At 40.4% G+C, this 23,638-nt stretch overlaps 1 protein-coding gene across 2 annotated transcripts in view; it reads left to right on the forward strand.

The window, feature by feature from the left end:
* PLXNA4 (plexin A4) overlaps positions 1-23,638 on the forward strand; it is a 591,306-nt gene that overhangs the window by 98,102 nt on the left and 469,566 nt on the right. For both annotated transcript variants that reach the window (XM_075208549.1, XM_075208550.1), the window contains exon 3: positions 3,596-3,778. In XM_075208549.1, coding sequence (XP_075064650.1) covers positions 3,596-3,778 — 183 coding nt within the window. The remainder of the gene's footprint in view (positions 1-3,595; positions 3,779-23,638) is intronic.

A 23,638-nucleotide genomic window follows, 5' to 3' on the forward strand; every position in this document is an offset into this window, starting at 1 on the left:
GCAAATTAGTATTCTGTTTTGCACATAAGTTAAATACTGACTGTTTTGTCATGTAGCACACAAATACTTGATAGCTTATTTGTACACTGAAATTTAAAGTTGATATTTGTGTGCTACATGAAAAAACAGTCAGTATTTAACTTATGTGCAAAACAGAATACTAATTTGCACCCCTTGCATTGTAACATGGTTTTGTCCAGGAGACTGAAATAAGAAGTTTCTTAAGTTAAGATCCTTAATGATTCAGGCCCCTTATTATTAAAAAGTAAGTTGCAGCGATACATAATACAGTACCACTGCAATTTATCATGCCGGGGCTGCTCTGGGAGCCCTGGTGAAGACACTGCTCCTCCACGAAGACATCTTATAGTTCAGTAGCAAATTAAGGCTGCCAGTAAATGGTGTGTCACCTGGGAGGGCCCCAGTGGATCCGGAGAGTAAGGCCATCCTGAGATAGTGATACCTTACTTGCGAAATGCAAAACTTTTCACAGCTTAATAAATTGGATACCATCACAGACCCCATTTTGATATATTATATCTGCATTAAGCAACATTAAATGGGTTATGGCAGGAGAAATCTATTATTTCTTCTGCGTTGAAGCCTTCATAAATTTTGTGATGCCCATGTCATGGAGAAAACTGCTGTTTTCTCCATTTTTATGGCTGAACGCACCTTTGTAAATAGCCCCCCGGAATGAAGAGAGGCAGCGGTGCTTGAACAGACCACGCAATGGTGACTGCTGCTATTTCACTATGTTTTAACCACGGTCAAGTACAAAGTCAGAATCTTCCCAAACCACGCCCCACTGATCAGCCAGACCCTCCCAACATCCCCACTAAACCATGCCCAACTGCCAATAGGTTGGGTCTCCTTGGTGTCTGAGAATGGGGATAGTCCAGCAAAAATCAGAACTATTAAGAGGTTTGATGTATGAACAGCCCTTCATATAATGTGGAATAGAAAGTGTTAAATCAATGGCTGCAATTCTTCGTGATTGCTCAGTGCTGAGATGTAAGTGCAGTTAATAGCTGTAAAACAGAAGTTTATTTTGATGCGGCATATCAATGCGGCACTACTACTGCTATACTTTATGCAGTTACATGTAATTACACAGTTACTTTGGATCTATTTGCTACTGAACTGCATCATCTGATGAGACTTTAGTCTTTTCTGTTTGCGCCTGTGAATTCATACTCAATTATGCTGTTCGCCCCTCTAATGGCTATAACATTTGTCAGCGTTAACTGCATAGCAATTTGTGGTTACCAATGGAAAAAAGTGCTGCACTTTTAAAAACGTTGTAGAGCCTAATGAAGACAAATAAATGCAGTTGTATGCAAGCTTTTCTGAGGAAAACCTTTCAAACCCGTGCAGAGTAAAGGTTTGTTATGTGTGCTTTGCCAGATGATAAAAGACTGTTATTATTTGTAAAGTTTCAGGGCTGCGTAGGAGGAGGGTCAAATTAATGTTTTCCTCTCGTACATTCCTTCCATGTTTGATTAATGAGGCTGCAGATCATCACCGCGATTTTGTAAGAATATTTCAATATTTTCAGTATGTCAGTTATATAACTGTAAACCTGCAGAACACATGTTTGGAAAACTGGAAAGCATGGAAATTAGGGGTAGTAGGATATTAAATTATGGAAATGTAATAAGGTAGATCACAGCACAGGTCTCATGAGTGCATGAATTGGTGAAAGAAGTAGAGAGGCAGAAGAATGTGTTGGGGCTTTTTGTTTCCTATTTTTTGGCCATGCCTTCCCTTCTATATTAACATGTCTTCATCACCCATATAATATGTCCTTACACTTTCTGTTTCCTTTGGTATCACTCTTTAGGATATTCCTACATTTCTGTGACACACAGAAATACACATACACACACACACAAACATACATACACACACACACACACACACACACACACACACACTCAGACGTCCATCAACTTCAACCTTTCTAAGTTATTGATGCAGAGAAAGCAAAACATTACCCCAGAGATGAATCTGCCAATTTAACTTCACATGTGGACAAAAATGTCATGACCCCATAAATGGCACTGTATAATTCCTGGAATCAATCATCTCAATAATGCTATCCATTAATAAAAACTAGAGATACCATGCCTGGTAAGTAAGACCTCAAAGGCACAAAATCCATTTTTAAATGGAATTAATGGAACAACCTCCCTTGAGGATGGTGAATCTGTCTTTCCTGTAGTAGTGGATGTCCTCTTGTCGCCTACACAGTTCTGGGTATGCAAAGTTCGCTATTCAAATATTACTATTAGCCTTAAATATATTTATATGCTAATTAGGTCACATCTAAAATGCATTTTCCCCTGGGATAAACATAGGCTAAAGTATGCTACCAGCCCTTAGTGAAGATAGATATACCATACTTGCCAACTTTGGAGATCACCCCTCTGGGAGATCTCCAAAGTTGGCCGTGTCCTGGGGGCGTGGCCATGCTAATCACGTCATTAAGCCCTGCCCCTGCTAATACCAATTTCAACCTATTATAGCACTGATGGGGCCTGGATGACACGATTAACCCCGACCTATCCCACCCACTTCACCAATGGATTCAGGAGTTTACCCTGCTCTCCCTGAAGTCCAGGAGAGCTCCCAAAAATTTGTGAGCCTCCCAGACATTCCAGGTAGAGTAGACAGCTATGAGATATACATAGGGCTGGATTAACCCGAGGTCTAACCGGGCTACAGCATATTGGCCTCGGGCATCCAGGGGGCCCTTGACAGTGATCAGCGGCCCGATCAATGCTGCTGAGCCTGTCACTGTAGTCTTTCTGCGGCGCTCAGTAGTCTCCTTACTGAGGAGATCTCGTGAGTCTCACTCTCACGAGATCTCCTCAATAAGGAGCTTACAGCGCGCCGCGGAAGGACTACAGTGACAGGAGACAGAAAGAGGTAAGCGCTTGGGGTGGGGCGGGGGGGTGGCAAGCAGATCGGGGGGGGGTGCGGCTCACATGGGAGTCTCATGGGGGAATAGATGCCCCCTTAGCCCAGGGGGCCTCCATTTCCCTTCTTCCTTAGATTACCATAGTCTATATAACCTGTCTTTATCAGTTGATAGTTATCTTACATTAATTCAACTATCGACTTCGAGTTCTCAAACACATATATTTTACATATCTGTTTATCCACCGAAAAAGTAAGAATTTGTTATACCTATGGAATACAGATGAGATTAACTTGCAATTACAGAGTGCAACAAGCCCTTCCCTCAAAGTGCTTTAATAAATAGTGCTTAGTATTTACAATCCATGTCATCATTCTACATGTTTATAGAGCACTTAGTTCCATTCTGACTAGTTCACTATGTGGAGTTTGTATGTTCTTGTGTTTGCATGGATTTTATCTGGGTGCTCCAATTTCCTATTTAACCCATGCGTGTAACAAACATAAACCACTAGCATAAATTTACTAGGTTAAATACTTTAAAACTGTCAAAAAATTTGGAATTTTCAGTTTTCTTATTCCTGGAAAATGCCTGTTAATCTAAAGTCGTTTAGTCTGTAATTATGTTGCCTAATACAATAATAACTCTGCACCTCTCTTATATTTTCTATAGCTCATAACAATTGCTGATGATTTCTGCGGTTTGGACATGAACGCTCCACTGGGAGTATCTGAAATGGTTCGAGGGTACCCCATTTTTACAGAGGACCGGGACAGAATGACCTCTGTTATTGCCTATGTCTACAAAAATCATTCACTTGCATTTGTGGGGACCAAGAGTGGCAAACTGAAAAAGGTAGGATTGTGGTGGACTTTATGGCAGTTTTTGATTTGCCAATTAATATTATTCAGTAAATGAAGAATAATAATAAAAAAAAAAATAGGTAACAGAGCCATGTTTGCATAATAAAAGTATACACAAAGGGGTATATTTACTAAACTGCGTGTTTGAAAGGGTGTTGATGTTGCCTATAGCAACCAATCAGATTCTAGCTGTCATTTTGTGGAGTGCACTAAAAAAATTAAAAATGCTAGAATCTGATTGGTTGCTATAGGCAACATATCCACTTTTTCAAACCCGCTGTTTAGTAAATATACCCCTAAGTTATACTACAAAATGTAATTGGGAAATCTAACTATTATTCACAATCAAAATTTGAAAAAGATCTTTCCATTTTAATCATATTGACTCATGAACGTGGTTGATAGTTGGTGAGTTTACATGTGCCTTATGTCATTTTCCCACCACTAGACTTATCAACCTTTTTCGTTTAACCAGACCCCACATATAGGGGTCTGATGATTTGCCAAAACAGCCAAATGAAACTGTTTGGAGCCTGTGTATGTGTCATTTTGAGATAGTGGGGTCAGAGGGCTTGGATAGCAAAAACTTTTAGGAGTCTATTCAACAAGCTTTGGCGGTAACCTAGATTTTCTATTGCTGCTTATCACACCAATTGAAAAACTAATAACCTCAAATTATCAATAATATTTCACAGGGTTTGCAGGGCGATCCTTGTTACATAGGTTTCTCCCATGGGGATACTTTTGCTGCACAGACAAGAGGAGGGTTTGTTTAGTAGGGAGAAATGAGGGTTCTTCTCTAATAAATAGGGCCCAGAGTCATATATTTGTCATATAATTCTCTGTTGGGATGACCTGGTTGTGTATGCTGTGAACAATGTAAGATTTTTGGACAGTGCTTGTTACGATTATAAGCACAAGTATACTTTTTTAATGTTATTTTATTTAAATTACTTGAAGCTAATTTCTGAATAATGACGATTCCTCCGATGGGAGGTAGGACCCCAGGTGAAATTGAGCCTCTATGATAGAATGCACGACAATCATTATGCCATACTTGCCAACTCTCCCTGAATGTCTCCCTCACTCCCTGAAGAGTCTGGCATTCTCCCTGATGCTGAGCCAGTACAAGACGTGGTTGGCTTCGCCATCTGTGGCATGATGACACAGTTCAGAAATTGTGTCCTATGTCCATGTATTGATGCCTATGGAGGTGGCCATTTTCATGGAGACCAAGATTTAATAAATGACTGACAAGTAAGACAACATGACTTCAGTAATGGAGACAGAAATGTAAAAGACACTTCAGTCTCTAGAGATTCATTAGCTGCTTTTCTTTAACACATAGTTGCCTACTCTTACGGAATATCCGGGAGACTCCCGCATTTCTGAGAGACATCCCGGGCTCCCGGGAGAGCAGGGCAACCTCCTGGTTCTCACCCACGCAATAGATAAGTGGCGGGGGCTTAATGACGCAAATATTGCATCATCTTAGCCCCAAAATGCTGCAATTCGTGAAGCCCCACCCACGCACACCCACCTCACCCGGGATCTCTCTGAAGCCAATGCGGAAAAGTTGGCAAGTATGCATTATGCTCCACTTGTCATATTGTGTACATCAGGTCCATATTTGTCATGGCTTGATGTTACAAACATACTTTTAGTAAGTATAAATGTACTTCAGTGTCACTATTGCTGTGATTAATTATTTTCTCATGATCATTTGAACATAACTCTATATAAAAACAGAAGAGACGGAATATATATAAATATTACATATATATTTTTTTGGGGGTTAGCCAATAAAGGTATCACTCCTATAATACCTTTGTCTTTTTTGCCACAAAGGTATTTAACATCATATATATATATATATATATATATATATATATATATATATATATATATATATATATATATATATATATATATATATAACACACACACTAAGCACACACATGTACCATCAAAAGATCATGTGACTATTAGTAGACAGCATCACAGCCTGGTTTCAGTTTGATTCCGCTCTATAGATCTCATGCATGGATAGAAGAGAACAAATGACAAAGACATGTCTGAGTGTCACATGACATTGCAGTACCAGTAAAGCATGACATATCTGCTTGTTAATCCAGCATTAGAAGAGTATAGTACAATCACCAGAATGAGGAGGAGAATGTATGCATATTTTATATAAACAGCATGTGATTTTACAAGAAGAGCATTTGAACAAGAAATCACTTGATGTGCCCAAATGACAGCAGATAAATGTCTGTGCAAATGGTTTCTTGTTCACCACAGAGTTTGGATGTCTCTGATTTATTTTTTGACCTACTTTTGGGACAAATTGGCATAACCACTGTATTAAAAAGGGACCCGCTGTCAAATGAGCTACTTCCTGTCGTAATGTGTATTTCTCCAGCTTCACAAATAAGAAAGAAAAGAAAGGAGGAAGTAATTCAACTTTCTCTGTAGCTTTTCTCCTGTTTATACAACTGTTTCTCTTTCAACTGATATCACATATTCTGATACTTAAGAGAAAACCCCTTCAGTGATTTTCGTCCCAGTTTAAAGCCTGACTGGATCCATAGTGAAATGTTCTGAAGATGTAGTAACCATTTAGTTAGGAACAGTGTATGAAAAAGATGCTGTACTGTGGTTTAAACTTTATTTTTCTGTAAACAGCGGAATAAATTAGTGAAGAATGTTATCAAGAAAGAATGTGGTGTTGCTCATAGCAACCAAACCGACCAGTCAGATGTCTGCTTTCATACTCTAAAAATAAATGATCAAATTTTATTGGTTGTTTTGTGTAACGTCAACTTTTTCTTTTTCACCAGTGTTCTTAAATATGTCACAGTTTATATTTTTTACTAATTCCAAAAAGATATGTTTAAAACCTGCCACATGGTTTACTATCTAGCATGTGCATATTCTATAGTGTCATATTAGCTCTCTTTACAAGTTATGAACCAATTTAGGGATTGTTTCTGTTTTTCCATTGTATACTCTTAGTTCATTCTTCCCTGCTTAGTCCATACCCCAGAGCTGCTTCATGTGACAAGTTATTGGACAGGCGTAAGATGTGTAGGATTAATGAGGAGATAAGTGTATTATACAACTGACACTAACAAAATAACTCTCTAGCTTATGTTTGCACTACAGGCTGACTTAGTAATACATTTTATAGAAGGTAGGTAAAGCAGTACTACAGAAATATTATTATACAACTTGAAGTAGAAATAGAGGGCAATAACTGATTCAAAAGAACTTGTGACCAGTTTCTACTGCCTAAGGCCTTTTCTATTTCTTTATTATATAGTAGCTTGTGCGCAATTTTAAAAAAAACAAACAATTGACTTTACCCAGGAGAAAGTATATATTTTAGAGTGATCTCTCTGTGCATTACTGTCTCACAGGCCAGCTTTTCCTGTATGTCACAGCAAGAGAGCTATGAGCACATTTGTCACCTCTACCGGAATGTCCGGGAGACTCCCAAAATCCGGGTCGTTCACCCAGACTCCTAGGAGAGCAGGCAAGTCTCCCGCATCCCGCAATTTCCCGGTCAGAATAATGCGATTCACGATGAATCGCGTCATTTTGGCCCCTCCCCACGTGATAAAATGTCATTTCCTTCGCTGGGGGCGGGGCCAAAATGACGTGTTTGACCGCCCCCCGGTCAATAGTTCCTGTTGTACATTCACATAGATATTTCAATGCAGCATAGTAAATGATGAACAAATTACATAGGATCTAAATTCTATAATACATTTTATTGTCACAAGCTTGCCTCATTAAATTTGCCTTAATTATACAGCTTTTTAATAAAAATACTATACACCTTCCAAGTCAATGCTCGATCACGTTATCCATCCCACATTTCTAAGTTTCACCCTTATACCCCATATCCACTACATAGGAACAGTTATGAAAATAATTATATAATTACATTTTTTAGTACTGCAGGGAAAAATGCATTAGCATTTGAAGTTAGAGAGATGATTTGAGGATAATAGACCTCTTGTCATATGTGATAAGAGATGTTGACGTGAACATTACAAGCAGGCTGTTGGGAATCACAGAAGAAAGGTTAATTGACTTTAATGCTTTGTACATGTGAATCATTTTTCTGCACTCACAAAAGTGCTTTGGATGGGAAATGGTTATTAAATAATGTGGCAAATCCATAACGTCCAGTTTACGAACCAGCGAAATGCATGTACATTTTTTTCATTTGGTTTTGCTAATGCTTGCTCAGGAACTTATGGATGATTGAAGAGTGGTTTGTAAAGAAGTATGTTATGTAATGCAGTGCTTTGAAATTCAGGCAACTTGAGAAATTAAGATGTTTCTTTTAAATAGTGGGATTTTTTTTCCCTATTGGAAAACGTGCAGCCATAAGACTACACAATGGACCTCATTTAGAGTTGGACCCAAAGTCCGTTTTAGGCACATCGAACAAAAAAACACTACCACACATGTGCAACAAGAACCATATCCGCCTGCATCTTGGACGCAATTAACACTTATGACAGCTTGCGACTCACTACGAGAGAATGGGCGGAACGCGAAATTGTGAAGGCGTGACCATGTAATTACATCCTAGTCGCAGTGAGGCGCAGCCGCAACACACGTCAAAACAGGGCTAAAGCTGTGCGGCAGGAATTAAGTGGCGCAAGCAGTTAGCTAGCTGCAGGAGCTGCTCACAGCTCGATAGGGTATTAAGAGTGGGATGTAACTGGGGTTGCTTGCCACTCGTAGTACTCTACCAAGCTGCAGCACACTCCCACTCCTACACTTCTTAGACGGACTCTAAATGAGGTCCAATATGAGTAGTTAGTTGTCCACTGTTAACTTTTCAATAGGAGACAGTACTGTGGTCCTTACTGCTACAATTTCTCCAGTTACCTTTGTCTCTTTGCTTGTTCTCATTACACTTTTTTACTTGTAATCTGTCCCATCTAATTCCAATCTCTGTCCTGCCTTCATTTACTGTGCCATAGTGTGGAGAATTGTGTCCATGGACACTTTGAAGTCCAGTTTGACTATGGCCGTCTATCTTAAGTCCCAGAAGGAAGAATGGCATAGTTGTTATATGTAACTATTGCACCTCTTTCATGCTACCTGCCAAATATATTCATTTTGGCCAAACCATCTCAGCATGCAGAATACCTAGAAAAGGTCACACAACCAAGGTGTTGCTTTAAAGATAAGAGCTGAAATATAAGCATGTATTTTAACTGTTTCATAGTACAATTAGGTCATAGACATTATAAGTGTACTGAAGTCTAGGTGTGAAAGCAACTAGGCTTTAATACAGCTAGCAATGAAAGATGATCTCACTTGCAAAGGGTAGTGGGTAGAGGGTAGAAGTGCCTTATTCAACAACCACTAAAAGAATTTAGCAGAAAAGGTTGATTTATTATATTCAGCATTACATTTGTGGTTGAAATCGTAATGCTCTTATTGCTGATAGCTCCATGTACTTAGAAAAGTGCTACACTGTTAGACTTGGCCTGTTTCCATACTGTTTTATACGCCTTTACAAACTTGGAGTTGATTGCACTCTAACAAAACTAATTGATTAAGCAAATATACACCAGGGACAGTAGTATTGAAGATGGGAAACCAGTGACGTATGAGCTGAGGTGCTACTGGGAACACCTTGCATCATGACAATGCCAAGCATCCACCATAAATCTTTGATTATAAATGTAGGCAGGGCCGCATGTATGTAGTAAATACACAGTAACATGCCATATACGCATACAATTAATGTAGTACAATTTTGTCTCTGTAGGTTTTCAGATTAACTAGTTTTAAAAAATGTTTTTCATGCCTGCAGTCACCCCACGGTCAGCCACTTGCGCTCCCCATCTAAGTGGTAAAGCAACAGTGCGACAACATTTTGTTTATGAGCAGAACATTAACAAAGTATATATACTGCTTTATGAAAAAGTTGTGCATTTGCTAGACAAAAGCCATACGTCTAATTACCTTTAAGGATCATCATTGTGTTTAAGTATTTTATTATTTTTAAATAAAATGTGTGAGAGCTCTTTACAATATAATATATGATTTTGTGTGAATCATTTAATGTACTGAAATGCAATTCCCATAATTCAATTCCGGAAAATTATTCTACGGGTACCTGTATAGAGAAGTAGTGCCGCCCATTACCCATCGTAAGTTTGCTTTCAGTTTCTAAACCGCATTTGAAAAATTACAGTTAGAATTGCACTGGTTGTCAGTGGCAACACTGTATTTTCTACACCGTTCATTCATGTGTAGCTTTCATAAATGTCCTTGTCAGTGTTTTGTTGCTGCTTTAGAATTATGGACATGTAACACCAACTTACAATATAATATCTGAACATCTAATTTACCAATTGTTCGCTCACTTGCTTCCTTTTGTACAGATGTACTAAATATTATTCTAAAATAGTATCCCTGTTTTTTATATCTGGTACCTCGATATCCTGCTGGTTATATACTTATTTATTTATTACCTTGACGTCTTTCTCTATTGTACAAAGTTGATTTTAGTATTTAAGAAATAGGATGGTCTGTACTACAATAGAAATTCTTTCAGAGCTCTATGATGTGTCTTCAACTTCTTGATGCAACATCGTTGTTGCATGATGTAAAACAGTGACAGTATAAAAAACATCACCTTTGAATTCATAATAAGTGTATGTGGACATGTCATTTTATTTCTAGTTTTACTAGGGGCTAAGTTTGTAAGCTCATGTAGGCTGGAATGCTCTGTGTACAGTACTTTGTTGTATGAATTATTGTTATTCTGGAAACAATGCATCTTTTATCCATTTTATTTAGATATAGCTTACAGAGCGCACTCATATTTTATTAAGGAGACCTAAAAACTGGCACAAAACTGGCACAAACCTTCCACTTCACAAAAAGTACAAAACAATGCACCCTAGGGAGTGCACGACCTGACTAAAACACTCTGCTCTGTTGCTCTCCATTGGCATCAGTGCAGCCATGAAAAGTTTTATAACCAGACATGCTGGGAGGGAGGTAAGCAGTCTCCTGCTAGCAACTTTCACAGAACTGTCATCCACAAGATGCCCCAGGAGAGCTATGAAAGGTGTAGGATTCCTAAGTCTCTATATATTCAGGAATCAAGCAGTGCACTTCAATAGGCAGGGATCGCTGTATGTCTCTGCAATTAGCAGCAACCTACAATCTTGTTCTGACAAATTAGAGCATTTTCATGAGTTCATTTTTTACACACTGTCACTCCCGTAGAAAAGAGCTGGAGGTGGGGAATGACATAGAGGTACTTAAGAATTCGTGCTATCGTTCACTTGAACATTTTTATAGATAAATGAAGGAGGGGAGACTGCATTAGATGAGCTTGGGCTATAGATCGCAGATACAGTATAATGGACAAGACTTGTTTCCAGTACATAACATTAGCATATTAAACTGTACAGTCAGACTTTCACATTAATAAATATAATACATTTTGGTATATCTGGAAGATGAATTTTGTACCATGATTCTTGGTGCTATGAGTACTGGCAGCGTGGTCTTATAGATGGCGTTCCTTCATGCTGTGTCACTGTCAATACTCATCGGGCACTTATATAACCACCATCAAGTCATCCCAAAAAACAAACAAACACTAAAGGAATCAAAATTTTAGAAATGTGATACTACCAACATTCTATTAGAAAAAAATGTCAATGTGCTTAGAGAATGCAGGGCTGAGCTGCAAACTGCTTATATGTCAGCTGCAAGGTGAAAGGAAGCATTTTATACATCTATATAAGGATTGCATTGGCTTCCAGAATTATTGGAGTATGTATGAGAGACATTGCAGTACAAATGTATTTTCACATAGATCCGTACCCAGTATGTAGAAAAGGGTGCTTATAGAGTAACTCCAAAAAGATTGGTGACAGCTTTCAGCAGCCATGTTCATTGTGGCACCACCAGCACATAGAAGTATAGATTACTGAGTAATGCAATATTTACATGTACCCAGGGCCGGTGCTAGGGTCCATGGCGCCCTAGGCAAAATCGGCGCCCTCTCCCCCCCCGTCCCCCGCAAAAATCGTCTCCCTCCTCCCTCCTTCCCCCTCACCCCTCACCCCGTTTTTTCTTACCTTGTCTCACCACCGCCGCCTCTCTGCTCCGTCTCCTCCCCTCCACTCACTGACACTAGTGAGTGGAGGGGAGGAGACGGAGCAGAGAGGCGGCGGTGGTGAGCAATAGCCTCTTCCCCCCCTCCCCATGCATCTGAATGCTGTGCGGCGGCCGTGACAGGTATGGTCAGCGGTCGCCGCACAGTTTTAAAATTAATTTCCAGTTCTGTGGCGCCCTCCAGGCGCTCTCCAGAGCCCGGCGCCCTAGGCAAGTGCCTAACCTTGCCTAATGGGAGCGCCGGGCCTGCATGTACCTTATGCTCCATACCATGCTGTGCACATGATGAGGTTCACTATCACTCTTTTACTTCTCACTGGCAATGTTTTGCATGCACATAAAAGGCAGATTAATACAGGTCATCATTTGTTTGCCATGAAAACATCATCTTACCCATATAGTAAATTATCTGGTAAATTACACATAAACAAATAATCTGATTGTAACAGATAAAAATGTGTTGTCCAGTCACCATAGTTTTTTTAGTTTTCTTGTTTGTATTGTTTTCGAATCTGTCATGTGTTTGGCCCACAGCCAATGACATGCCATTACCACTGACTCACGACCCAGAATACCACACTGGTTTCTTTCCAGCAAACCCATTAATTGCATATGTAGTAAATGAAAGACGTTAAAACAAAAAAGTGTCCTTTATATGAAAATCATTGCTCTTGTTTCATTTTGCTTCTTTGCTTTTTTGATTACATTTTAGCTATACATTATAGGGGATTTTTTGTATGTTTTGAGGCAGCATATTCTAATTTCAATGTTGAGGATGGTTATAAAAGATTGAATGTATTTAAATAAACCATGCTTTAATGTAAACATCTTTACATCATGCAAATTGGTTACTAGATGTTCCCCCTCTGCTTTAAAGTTACTAGATTCAAGGTTTTCCTCTTTCCAGCCAGCCTGTTTTTCTTCTCTCACAAAATCAATATCAGTTACAGGAGTGAATAGGCCACAGGAAAATCCCAGAGTCAGATCCATGGCAACAATATCTTTCTTGTCGGACAGTCAATTCAATGTTTTTCCGCATCTCCAACTTTCATTGTGATCCAATGGCTCCATCGTACACTCTTTCCAATCAAAGCAATTTCATCAGTTGGTCTTTATGTCATACCATATATTTATTATCCTTTCTGAATATAGCAGCCAAAATATTCTTCAGTACTATTTAATCAGTCCAGCACCTTGGTTCCTGCCCCCGGAAAGCTTACACTCTACTTTCCTCACTACAGTGACACAAACATTTACAAACACACACTCAAGGGTCAGTTTAGCCAGAAACCTATTACCTACAGGGCCGTTGCTAGGGTCCATGGTGCCCTAGGCATTTTTACAAAATCGGCGCCCCCCCCCCCCCTGCAAAAATCGGCTCCCTCCTCCCCCCTCACCCCGTCTTTCCTTACCTTGTCTCACCACCACCGCCTCTCTGCTCCGTCTCCTCCCCTCCACTCACTGACACTAGTAAGTGGAGGGGAGGAAACGGAGCAGAGAGGCGGCCGTGGTGAGCAATAGCCTCTTCCCCCCTCCCCGTGCATCTGAATGCTGTGCGGCGGCTGTGACAGGTATAGTCAGCGGTCGCCGCACAGTTTTAAAGTCATTTACCATTCTGTGGCGCCCTCCTGCCGCCCTCCAGAGCCCGGCGCCCTAGGCAAGTGCCTAACCTTGCCTAATGGGAGCGCCGGGCCTGATTACCTACCGCTATGAATATGACTTGTTAGAGGAAACTAGAGAATCTGGATAAATGTCACATGAATAAGGAGAGAATATGCAAACACCACACATATCGCTCCATAGACACATTCATACCGAGAGCTATGGACAGCAATGCTAACCACTGTGCTGTCATGCACCCATATGCTTCCTAAACAGACATCAGTGATATATATGACATGGATGAAACTACAAGCAGATGATGTCTGTTAATCAGTATAGACACCATACATTGCATTCCATAGATTTCAACTGATCCTTGTCCTGCTCTAATTCCCATGTGTAGATTTTTTTTTAGCCTTGAATAGCCCTAGATATATCTATATATAGATATAGACATAGTTAATGCAAAGTATCACATTTATTTTAATGTTTTTAATAAATTAGACAACCTCAAGATAAGAAAACTTGTGGCGACACTAAGATATAAGATATCACTCTTGTCTAGGTTCCTGATCCTAGAAAAGTACATCCAATTTTGTTATCAAAGCATGGACTATAATATTTCTTTTTGTATTCATTACGGAAAAGGGTGTTATTACATTTATGCATACTGATTCTCATAATAGTGAATGCCGGGAGTTCAGCGTGTAGTAAATAAGAAGGTGCACAAAGTGAGAATTGAGCTTTGCAAACACAAGATATTTGTTTCCTCCGACATGAGGAGTCTATATCTTCCCAATAGACTATCATTAGCATATTTGATTAAACTTCATACTTATCAGCGAGTTGGTATAACACAAAGACAGAGATAAAACGTCTGTGTCCCAGAGCTTGCTGTGTCTCCTTATCCGTTGATCTATTTATCCTTGGCTTACTGTTGACTTTCTCGTCTGCGTCTTCCTCACATTTATTTCATTTTTATCAACTTTAGTACTTTTCTAATGAGCTGTATGCCGTTTATGCATTTCTGTCAATCTTTTTTGCGCTTGAAGATAATGTATATTTTGAAAGCTGCAATCATCTCTTGATGATGGTATGATGTAGTCCAGGGGTTCCCAAACATTTTCAGTTCGCGGCACCCTTAGTCTCCATAATTTTTTAAAGGCACCCCTCCAAAATAATTAACGGGCAGTACCGTTTTATAAGTAGTTTGGTCAAAATAGCGTAATAAGTATTTAGGTCAGGACAGAAATACTTAGTAAGTTATTTGCAAAAATAATACACATAAATCCAATGGAAAAGAATATTTTTTTATATTTTTTTTCAATTATATTTCTGTCAAAGAATAATTTACAGCTAATATTCAAAGAAATAAGATCAAGCAAAATAAAGCAACATGTACAAAAATCATCACACTGTGCCCTTCACGATCACAATGTGCCCCTTCATCCACACACTATGTGCCCTCCGTCATCCACACACTCTGTGCCCTCCTTCATCCCCACACTCTGTGCCCTCCTTCATCCACACACTCTGTGCCCTCCGTCATCCCCATACTCTGTGCCCTCCTTCATCCACAAACTCTGTGCCCTCCATCATCCCCACACTCTGTGCCCTCCTTCATCCACACACTCTGTGCCCTCCTTCATCCACACACTCTGTGCCCTCCTTCATCCACACACTCTGTGCCCTCCTTCATCCTCACACTCTGTGCCCTCCTTCATCCTCACACTCTGTGCCCTCCTTCATCCTCACACTCTGTGCCCTCCTTCATCCACACACTCTGTGCCCTCCTTCATCCACACACTCTGTGCCCTCCTTCATCCACACACTCTGTGCCCTCCTTCATCCTCACACTCTGTGCCCTCCTTCATCCTCACACTCTGTGCCCTCCTTCATCCTCACACTCTGTGCCCTCCTTCATCCACACACTCTGTGCCCTCCTTCATCCTCACACTCTGTGCCCTCCTTCATCCACACACTCTGTGCCCTCCTTCATCCACACACTCTGTGCCCTCCTTCATCCACACACTCTGTGCCCTCCTTCATCCACACACTCTGTGCCCTCCTTCATCCACACACTCTGTGCCCTCCTTCATACACACACTCTGTGCCATCTTTCATCCACACAGTCTGTGCCCTCCGTCATCCTCACTCTGCCCCCTCCTTCATTCTTTTGGCCCTTCATTGCTGTTTCCTATCACTATTTCCCCTCCATTTCTTTACTTACCATACTTGGCCTTCTTTCTTCTATTTCTTCTGTCTTCTTACCAATCTGGCGGCGCCCAGGACCCAGCATCCTCCTCTCTCCTGCCGCTTCTCACTGAATATGTCGGACGTGATGAAGTCACGCCCGACATTCAGTGAGAAGCGAGGAGGGAAGAGGATGCTGGGTCCCGGGCACCGCCGGACTGGTAATTGTTTTGTTTTGTTTGTTTTTTCCTGCCACGGCACCCCTGTGACAGCACTGTGGCACTCCTGGGGAACCATTGCGGCGCACACTTTGGGAACCACTGATATAGTCCCATTTATGCCCCAGATTTAGCAATCGCTAACATGAGAATTCACAAATGAAGGAAGTATGGTATGTGTGCAGGGCCGTAACTAGGGCTGTGCGATAGGGGGCGACCGCCCAGAGCGCAACGCTGAAGGGGGGGCGCAGTTTAGGAATAATTTAGGTTCATTTGGTTAAAATTGAGGACCTGTCAGCATTAGTGCAAATCCATATGATATTTTGTTACGTGGATGTAGGAGCTAAACTATAGCCTATGTGCACTATCTGCACTACTTGTAAAATTATTCACTGTATACCCTATCTTTGAAACAGTATTTCAATGTAAATATAGCATTGAAGCAGGTGTCATTTTTTATGTTTACATCCTCCAATTAGTAATTTGATGGTTTGCAAAAATATCTATTTTCTGCTGTTTTATGAATGAAAAGCAACATTTAAACTTGTCAGCTTTGATGCAGCATTAACGGGAGTGCAATGCAACAGCTCTGCTATTGTTTCAAACTAACTTGATACATCAGCTAAAGTTTACAGCTCAGGAGTAAGCAAGTTATAAACAGCTTTAGCATTTGCTTAATTTCCTACCAGGACACAGCAGAAAACTTAATAACAATAGTGGGGAAATCATCTTATTTGCTATTGGAGTATGTTATTATTATTTTATTTTGTTGTCATTTTGAGTATGGGCCCCTGTTACAGGTTCATGTCTCAGCTTAAAGAACAGCACATTAGTGCCTGGAAATGAGTGTCAGGTTAGAGTCACATAGTGGTGCATGGATTAAGGAGAGACAACTGTTAGACACATATCCTGTGTGTCAGATGCTCATAATGACAGGCTGGTGAGTGCACAGAGCTATGGAACATGTATCAGCTGACAAGAGAAAGGTGTTGACGTGAGCCCACAATTTGTATGGTCGAAGTTATTAAACAAAGGGGAATTTGACTTACTTGTAAATGTGTATGGTGAGTGCTTTCACTGTATAAAGAAAAATCATTGCTTTAATATAAAAGACAAGATTATTTGGTGTGCAAATGCATCAGAAATATACAGTATAAATGCTTGGAAGTGATGTATCTCCCTACATCCCCGCACTACGGTTTATGGGATGCTGTTTTCTCAGTCTTGGTAGATTATCTAGCGATTTCACAGTATTATGTGCAAGTAAACAAATACATTAAAATATACACATATTTAACATATAAACATGGGTAATTATTACAATTTCATGTATAATATAATGGAAAATATAGGTTAATCAGCGAAATCTATAAACATAACGCAAAACACCATAAAATGCAGAAGGGACATCCATTTGAATAAAGACAGGTGGAAATTCATATATATATATATATATATATATATATATATATATATATATATATATATATATATACATACACACAGCACATTAGTTTTACAGTTTATAACTGACCCCCAATATCTAGCCATAATTTGCCCATTGAATACCCATTATATGGTACTTAAAAAAAAAATCATAAAACAATGTATTATGACCAATTAATAAGCAGAATTCGAGGGTAAAAAGAGAGTTATGAACTAAGAAAGTGTATAACTCTCCTTCTCTCACACCCCTACGCCTGGGTCAGTAACTTAGTGGTGTGGGTGTCCTTCTCTCCCTCTGCTGCACCTTCCACTTCATTCCTCTTGAGCCCTCTCTCTCAGGGCCAGATTAAGGGCCACATGGGCCTGGGGCTGAAAACTACAAAGGGCCTGTTGTGAGAATTGCCCTCCTACCGGAGGTGTGGTCAGTGATGTGTGGGTGTGGCCAGATGTGTGTGGGCGTGGCCAGCACATATAGGGCATAGCTTGCACTTCCCTCTAGCCACTACATCTCCCTCCCATACTCCCTTATATAAAGAGTGCACCACTAATTGGTGCACACAGCATGTATGTAAAGTGAACAGTGGAAATACATCCCAACTGTTCCTCATGCTGAGACAAGCTCTTGGCTAATCAAGATAGTTCCCTAAAAATCAGGACTATCCTGATTGGATTGGGACAGTTGAGAGGTAAAGGTATGTTATGTTATGTTATTGACCATTGAAGACAAAAATACAATGAATAATTATTTTTATTTATAAGTTTTTGCTATATATTTGGGGTACAGAAAAAAAGGAGGGTAATCAACAAGGGGGGATACGGGGGGGAACCCCTTCGCAGACGGGGGTGTGGTTGCTCAATGGGCATTACAGCAAATATAAATCCACAAATGCTAAAAATAGAAAAGACACAACAAAACAAAAAAACATTGCAATACACATCATAGAAACATAGAACGTCCAAAAATGCAGTGGGGGGAACCACTAATCCTCCTGGGGGGAATCAGGTAAAGCCAGGAGCGAGTGGGTGGAAGAGGATGAAGATGACCCTCTATTTGCACCCGCTCCCTCTGTAACGTATACATGGTACTTGAACCACTTCATGATAGGGGCCGAAGCAGAAGTGGAGTATGGCATGTCTATCCTCTCCATTTCAAGTCTGTACTGTATTTTAGAAATAATTTGAGCCAGCATAGGGGATTTATAAAGTGCTTTAACAGAAACATACATGAAAAATGCTCATTTTCAGGTTTGTAACATTGAACAAAGTATAGGGTGCTGAAAACTCACCACCCTCCCCATGCCAGGTGCCACAACAAAAATAATATTTTTTTCTATTCCAGGCTGGCTTGGGCCTATTTCTGTGGAGAGGCCTTGGGCTGCAGCCCCATCAGGCCCATTGTTATTCCGGCCCTGCTCTCTCTTATTCTCATCCGTTGTGTTACACTCATCTACTGTTCACCTGGTCCTGTCTCTTTATTCCTAGATAACTGTTCCGACTGGCTCCACTAAGTCTTCTCCTCTGACCTCCCCTCCCTCATCTTGGGTGTCTGCCCCACTGACCACAAAGTCCCCAAACTATCTTGGCCCTCCAACTTTAGTTGCCACTCCCTCAATCTGGTGTTCACATATGGCTATGATATCTCTGACTTAAACTCCCCATTCCCTCTCTCTGACCTCCTCTGGAACTCCCTCCCTCTCCCAATCAGGTTCTCTACCTCTCTTCAAGGCTTCAAGTGGGCTCTAGAAACCCTTTTTCCACTATCTTTGCCACCAGCAGGAGAGTACCTTCCCTCCTTTCCTTAATCAGGCACTCTGATCCTGATTGCTGATCCCTCTCTACTGGGTACACCTTCAGATTGTGCTGATTTACACCCTTTTCTCTCTCCCTCTCCTCATGCCACATGTCCCCACCTAGTGCTGGTTACACTATAACCTCCACAAATGCTTCCTTACTGCTGAGCAGCACTAGTTATATTAGCATGTGGACTTCCTTCATTTCAAATTCATTGTCTTCTCCTGGGTACAGGTTCAGCTTGCGCTGATCTACTTCTCGTTTTCTGCTGTCTTTCTCTACCCCATCCTCTTCCTCTCTCTCCCAATGCTACTCTCACAAAACATAATCTCCATACCATTCACCCTGATATTTTATCCTCCTCACTGGATGAACTTCTCTCCCCCATTTCCACCCTATCCTGCCCTGACCTCCCTTGCCCTTTAATGCACTGCCCCCGCTGTCACTATTAGCCTTCATAGATCCACACCACAACCCTGGCACTCCAACTGCACTAGATACCTCCAGGACTTCTCCCATACTGCCGAGCAGCATTAGAGGAAGTCACACTCTCATGCAGACTTTATTTTAAATTCATGTTCTCCTCCTATAACTCTACCCTTTCTCTCTCCAAACAGTTCTATTACACATCTCTCATCTTCTCTTAGTCCTCCAACCCATCCGCTCTTTCTGCCCTTTACTCCATCTGTCAGGACATTGCCCCATCTGGCTCCTCATGCCTCACCCTCATCTCTCTATCTAATGTATGCTTCATTATTGCGGTGCAGACACCTTGTGGCACGTTATAATTAAAGAATAATAATAAGTGCAAATGTGCAGCAACTCATAGTAACTAACCAGCAGTTAGTTAATACAGGCCATTTACAAAGAGTAAGGCTTTTGCTGACACATTTGCTAAACCTCTCTTTATGAAATTAAACTTGCTACCAATATACTGCTCATTTTAATTTATGTTTCATGTGACTCCTGAGAGTTAGGGGACAGTCAAACCTTCCTTTATTCCAAGTGCTAAATATTTGAATGTCTTCTTTTATAAACATAGTCTAGCATGTGCACATAGAATAGTATGTGCATATGGATGCATTCACTTGAGGCATCATTTGCAATTTATTGATTGATAACCTCAAAGTCTTATGTACCAGTGAAGACAAAAATGTTATTTACAAAAGTATAAATTGTGCCCATGGGCAGAGCTTTTCTACTTGTTCAAATGCACCGAATTTCCCACATAGCGTATTCACACTGACATAACTACAATCTGAATTTGTCTCCAGAAAACTCAATCTGTTTTTTGGGGGTATGCAGGTCTTGCTGGAGATGTGTATGGTGCAAAGAGTAAAAACATCACTTCAAAATCCAGCCTACTACTGTAGGACCCCTTTCTGCATTGATTTGAACATATCCATTTATCACCTAAATACTGCTCAGCGAAACTATTGTGTTTGCATACGTTCGATCCATTGATTGATATGTGCTTAGAGATGCAATTTGTCCTATAAAGTACATCCGGAAGGTGCAAAAGGTGTCTTATTAAAAGTATAGGATGACTCCCGATTACAAGCAACCTCTGAGTACCTTTAGAAGGTAGGTCCTTTTGCAAGAAGGAAAATGCTGTGTGACCCATGCTAAATGAGGAAGACCGCTCACCCTTAATGTGCTTTCTCTCAAAAATGGATGACATTAAAATAATCTCGTCCTGCAAAACAAAATCTCATTTTTGTATGTGGTTACGTGGGTGCATAAATAGGAACATTCATGTTCTTAGCTGTTCACCAAGGATGATCCTAAATGTCCCAGCCCAGAAGATGGAATTTTTTACACCCCTGAAGATGCTGCCACCTCACTGTGCTGTCAAGTACAAGCTACTGCATCCATGCAAAGGTAGTCATGTGTTGTCACCCAAGATCTATTACTCCTAATGTACAGCATCTAGACATACACGCACAACCACTAGTCACTGTCACTACTCATATTCTCATTTTTGTGGTAAATAGAGGAGTATGTGATTACTTCTCTGCAACAAAACCATGACTGCTGTCAAGGAAACATTTCAGAGTAAAAGTAAGAGTTGTGTCATCACAAAGGAGAGAAGGTTAAGTATTAAAAAGTAACATTGCTGGCTGACAGTGTTACTTTTCATGATTGAGTGACTGTTGGCAGATGTTACTTTATCACTGTGTTTGTTACAATAGAAATTGATTGTTTTTAGTTTTTCACACATGAGAGCAGTCGTAGCCAGCTGGTAGAAAGTGTTACTGGCGGAGCCAGAACAGAGCTCCTGATCACAACTTTAGCTGCTTTCTTGGAAAAGAAAAGAATGAGCAGCCAGGCTACCCCCCCCCCCCTCCACACACACAGTGCAAATCCGATTAGAGGGAACGGTTGGAGACAGCAGACCTTCTGCAGGTTGTGGGAACAGAGGGACCTATCACCCTATTAGATAGGGCTAATAGATCAGATGTCAGTTGTGCTCGGGAGCGTGCCATGGTAGAAATGCAGTTAAACATATTAGTGGCAGTGGTGACATGATAACATGCTGCCAGTAGACAGATGGTAAAACACAACTCCACGTTAAAAGTCATTTTTAGTGGTCCATAAAGATGTTCTGTGCGTGGATATTTATTGCGATTTTATGAATTTATGGACTACAGTTATTAGCAGACGCATAATACAAAATGCACGTCTCATTGCAAAATAACATTTTCTCCATCCACATCAGTAGTACATGAGGTGAGCCTTTTACTTATACAAAAGCCACAATTTTCCTTAGCTATTTAACATTTCAATGCAGCTCTGTATGACAGACATGTATTGCATATAACTTTGACTTATAATCATTACTTATAGAAATGTGTGTGACATTATGCTGACCACATGAGGACCTGAACCCAGACTGACAGGATCAGTTTCTCATTTGGCCATACACATGGGTTGCTAAATTGCCCTGGTCACATGGGGATTGTTAGTGCACTTTGCAGATGAGCCTAGACACAGGCCAACAGAAGTCATCTGGAGGTAGGATTTTCAGACATGCCCACAATATTTTGTTTTATTTCAATCACATCGTTCTTGCACATGTCATTCATAACGGGGCCACCCATGCACTGCTACAGGATCAGTCATTCTTTAAACAGTAGATCCAACCACAATTGTTAAATATACCATTCTTTAATGACTACCAAACACTCATCCTACTGTGGACGGGTGTGAAACGCTCTCACCAGCATCAGTTGAAAATGTGAGTTCTTAATCCTTATGGTTGAAGATTGCATTTCTACACCACTCATACATGTCTGACCTTCATCAAGTTGCTTTGAGAATAGTTGAAGTTCATTTAATGAGAAATGCATACACTCTCCTGAGAGGTTACAGAAAAGACCAGCAGAAATCTCTCCTATATTAATTTTTGCACCTTTCAGATGAAATCTAATTAAAGTGATGACCTAGTCATTTCAACATTTCTCTGTGTTTGCTACTCTTGTCATATTGATGGGGAAGGCATGTATATACCAGGACAGCGGTTAGTGCTGTGCTGGAGACTCCAAGATGCTCCAGACACACAATCAATGGCCCCAATGCTGTCTCTTGTCTGTGATGTTATGTTTGGATGGCAGATGACACACCTTAGGAGACACTGGATAGAAATAAAATCTTGTCTGTGTACTCAGAAGTCAATATCCAATATCTGTGTGGTAGCATTATGCCAGCACGGAGAATGTTATAAACACATAAATCTCAGAAAGATCTCTCAGCAGCATCTCTAGCATTATAGTGACAAAGTTTTTCCCAAGGATGTATAACATTGTGCATTCATACACAAGTACACACACCTTTGCTGAGAAATGTTTCTGTTATTGTGGCTCCAATTACCAGGATAATTGTAATAAAGTATAATTATATAAATTTCTATTATGTTTTTTTTTTGTTTTACATTATTTTAGGAAACAACGCATCCCTCGTCTTCATTCACTTGTCTTGTCTTCACTCGGCTCCTTCCCTTCCCTCTTGCCATTTTTGTCAGCATAATATGCTTTCTGAAACATGTAATTTTTTGCTCCGACATGACATTGATTCCTGCTTAATGTTAAAGTGCATTTTCCCCAGACAATAAATATTTGACAGGAGCATAGAGACACATCGGCAGCCCTAAAAAATCTAAAGTACACAGCTTTATAGTGGCAGCAGTGCATTCTGGGTAGTGACATATAAAAGATACAGATGTGGATTGAAAAATGGGCAAGCGGGAGGAAGATGCTGTGAAATAAGGTGGTTCTCCGCTCATGTAAGTAAAAGTTAAATAGCGTATTGTTTGCAGGGCTTCATTTGCCCCCAATCCATCACACTAGAAAATGACATCCAAAGCTTTTTCAGGCTTCCCATAAATTAGGTTAGGTGCTGCGAGATTCATGTCAACCAGAACCCTGTACAGC

This window comes from Mixophyes fleayi, chromosome 4 (genome assembly GCF_038048845.1).
Source record: "Mixophyes fleayi isolate aMixFle1 chromosome 4, aMixFle1.hap1, whole genome shotgun sequence".
NCBI lineage: Eukaryota > Metazoa > Chordata > Amphibia > Anura > Limnodynastidae > Mixophyes > Mixophyes fleayi.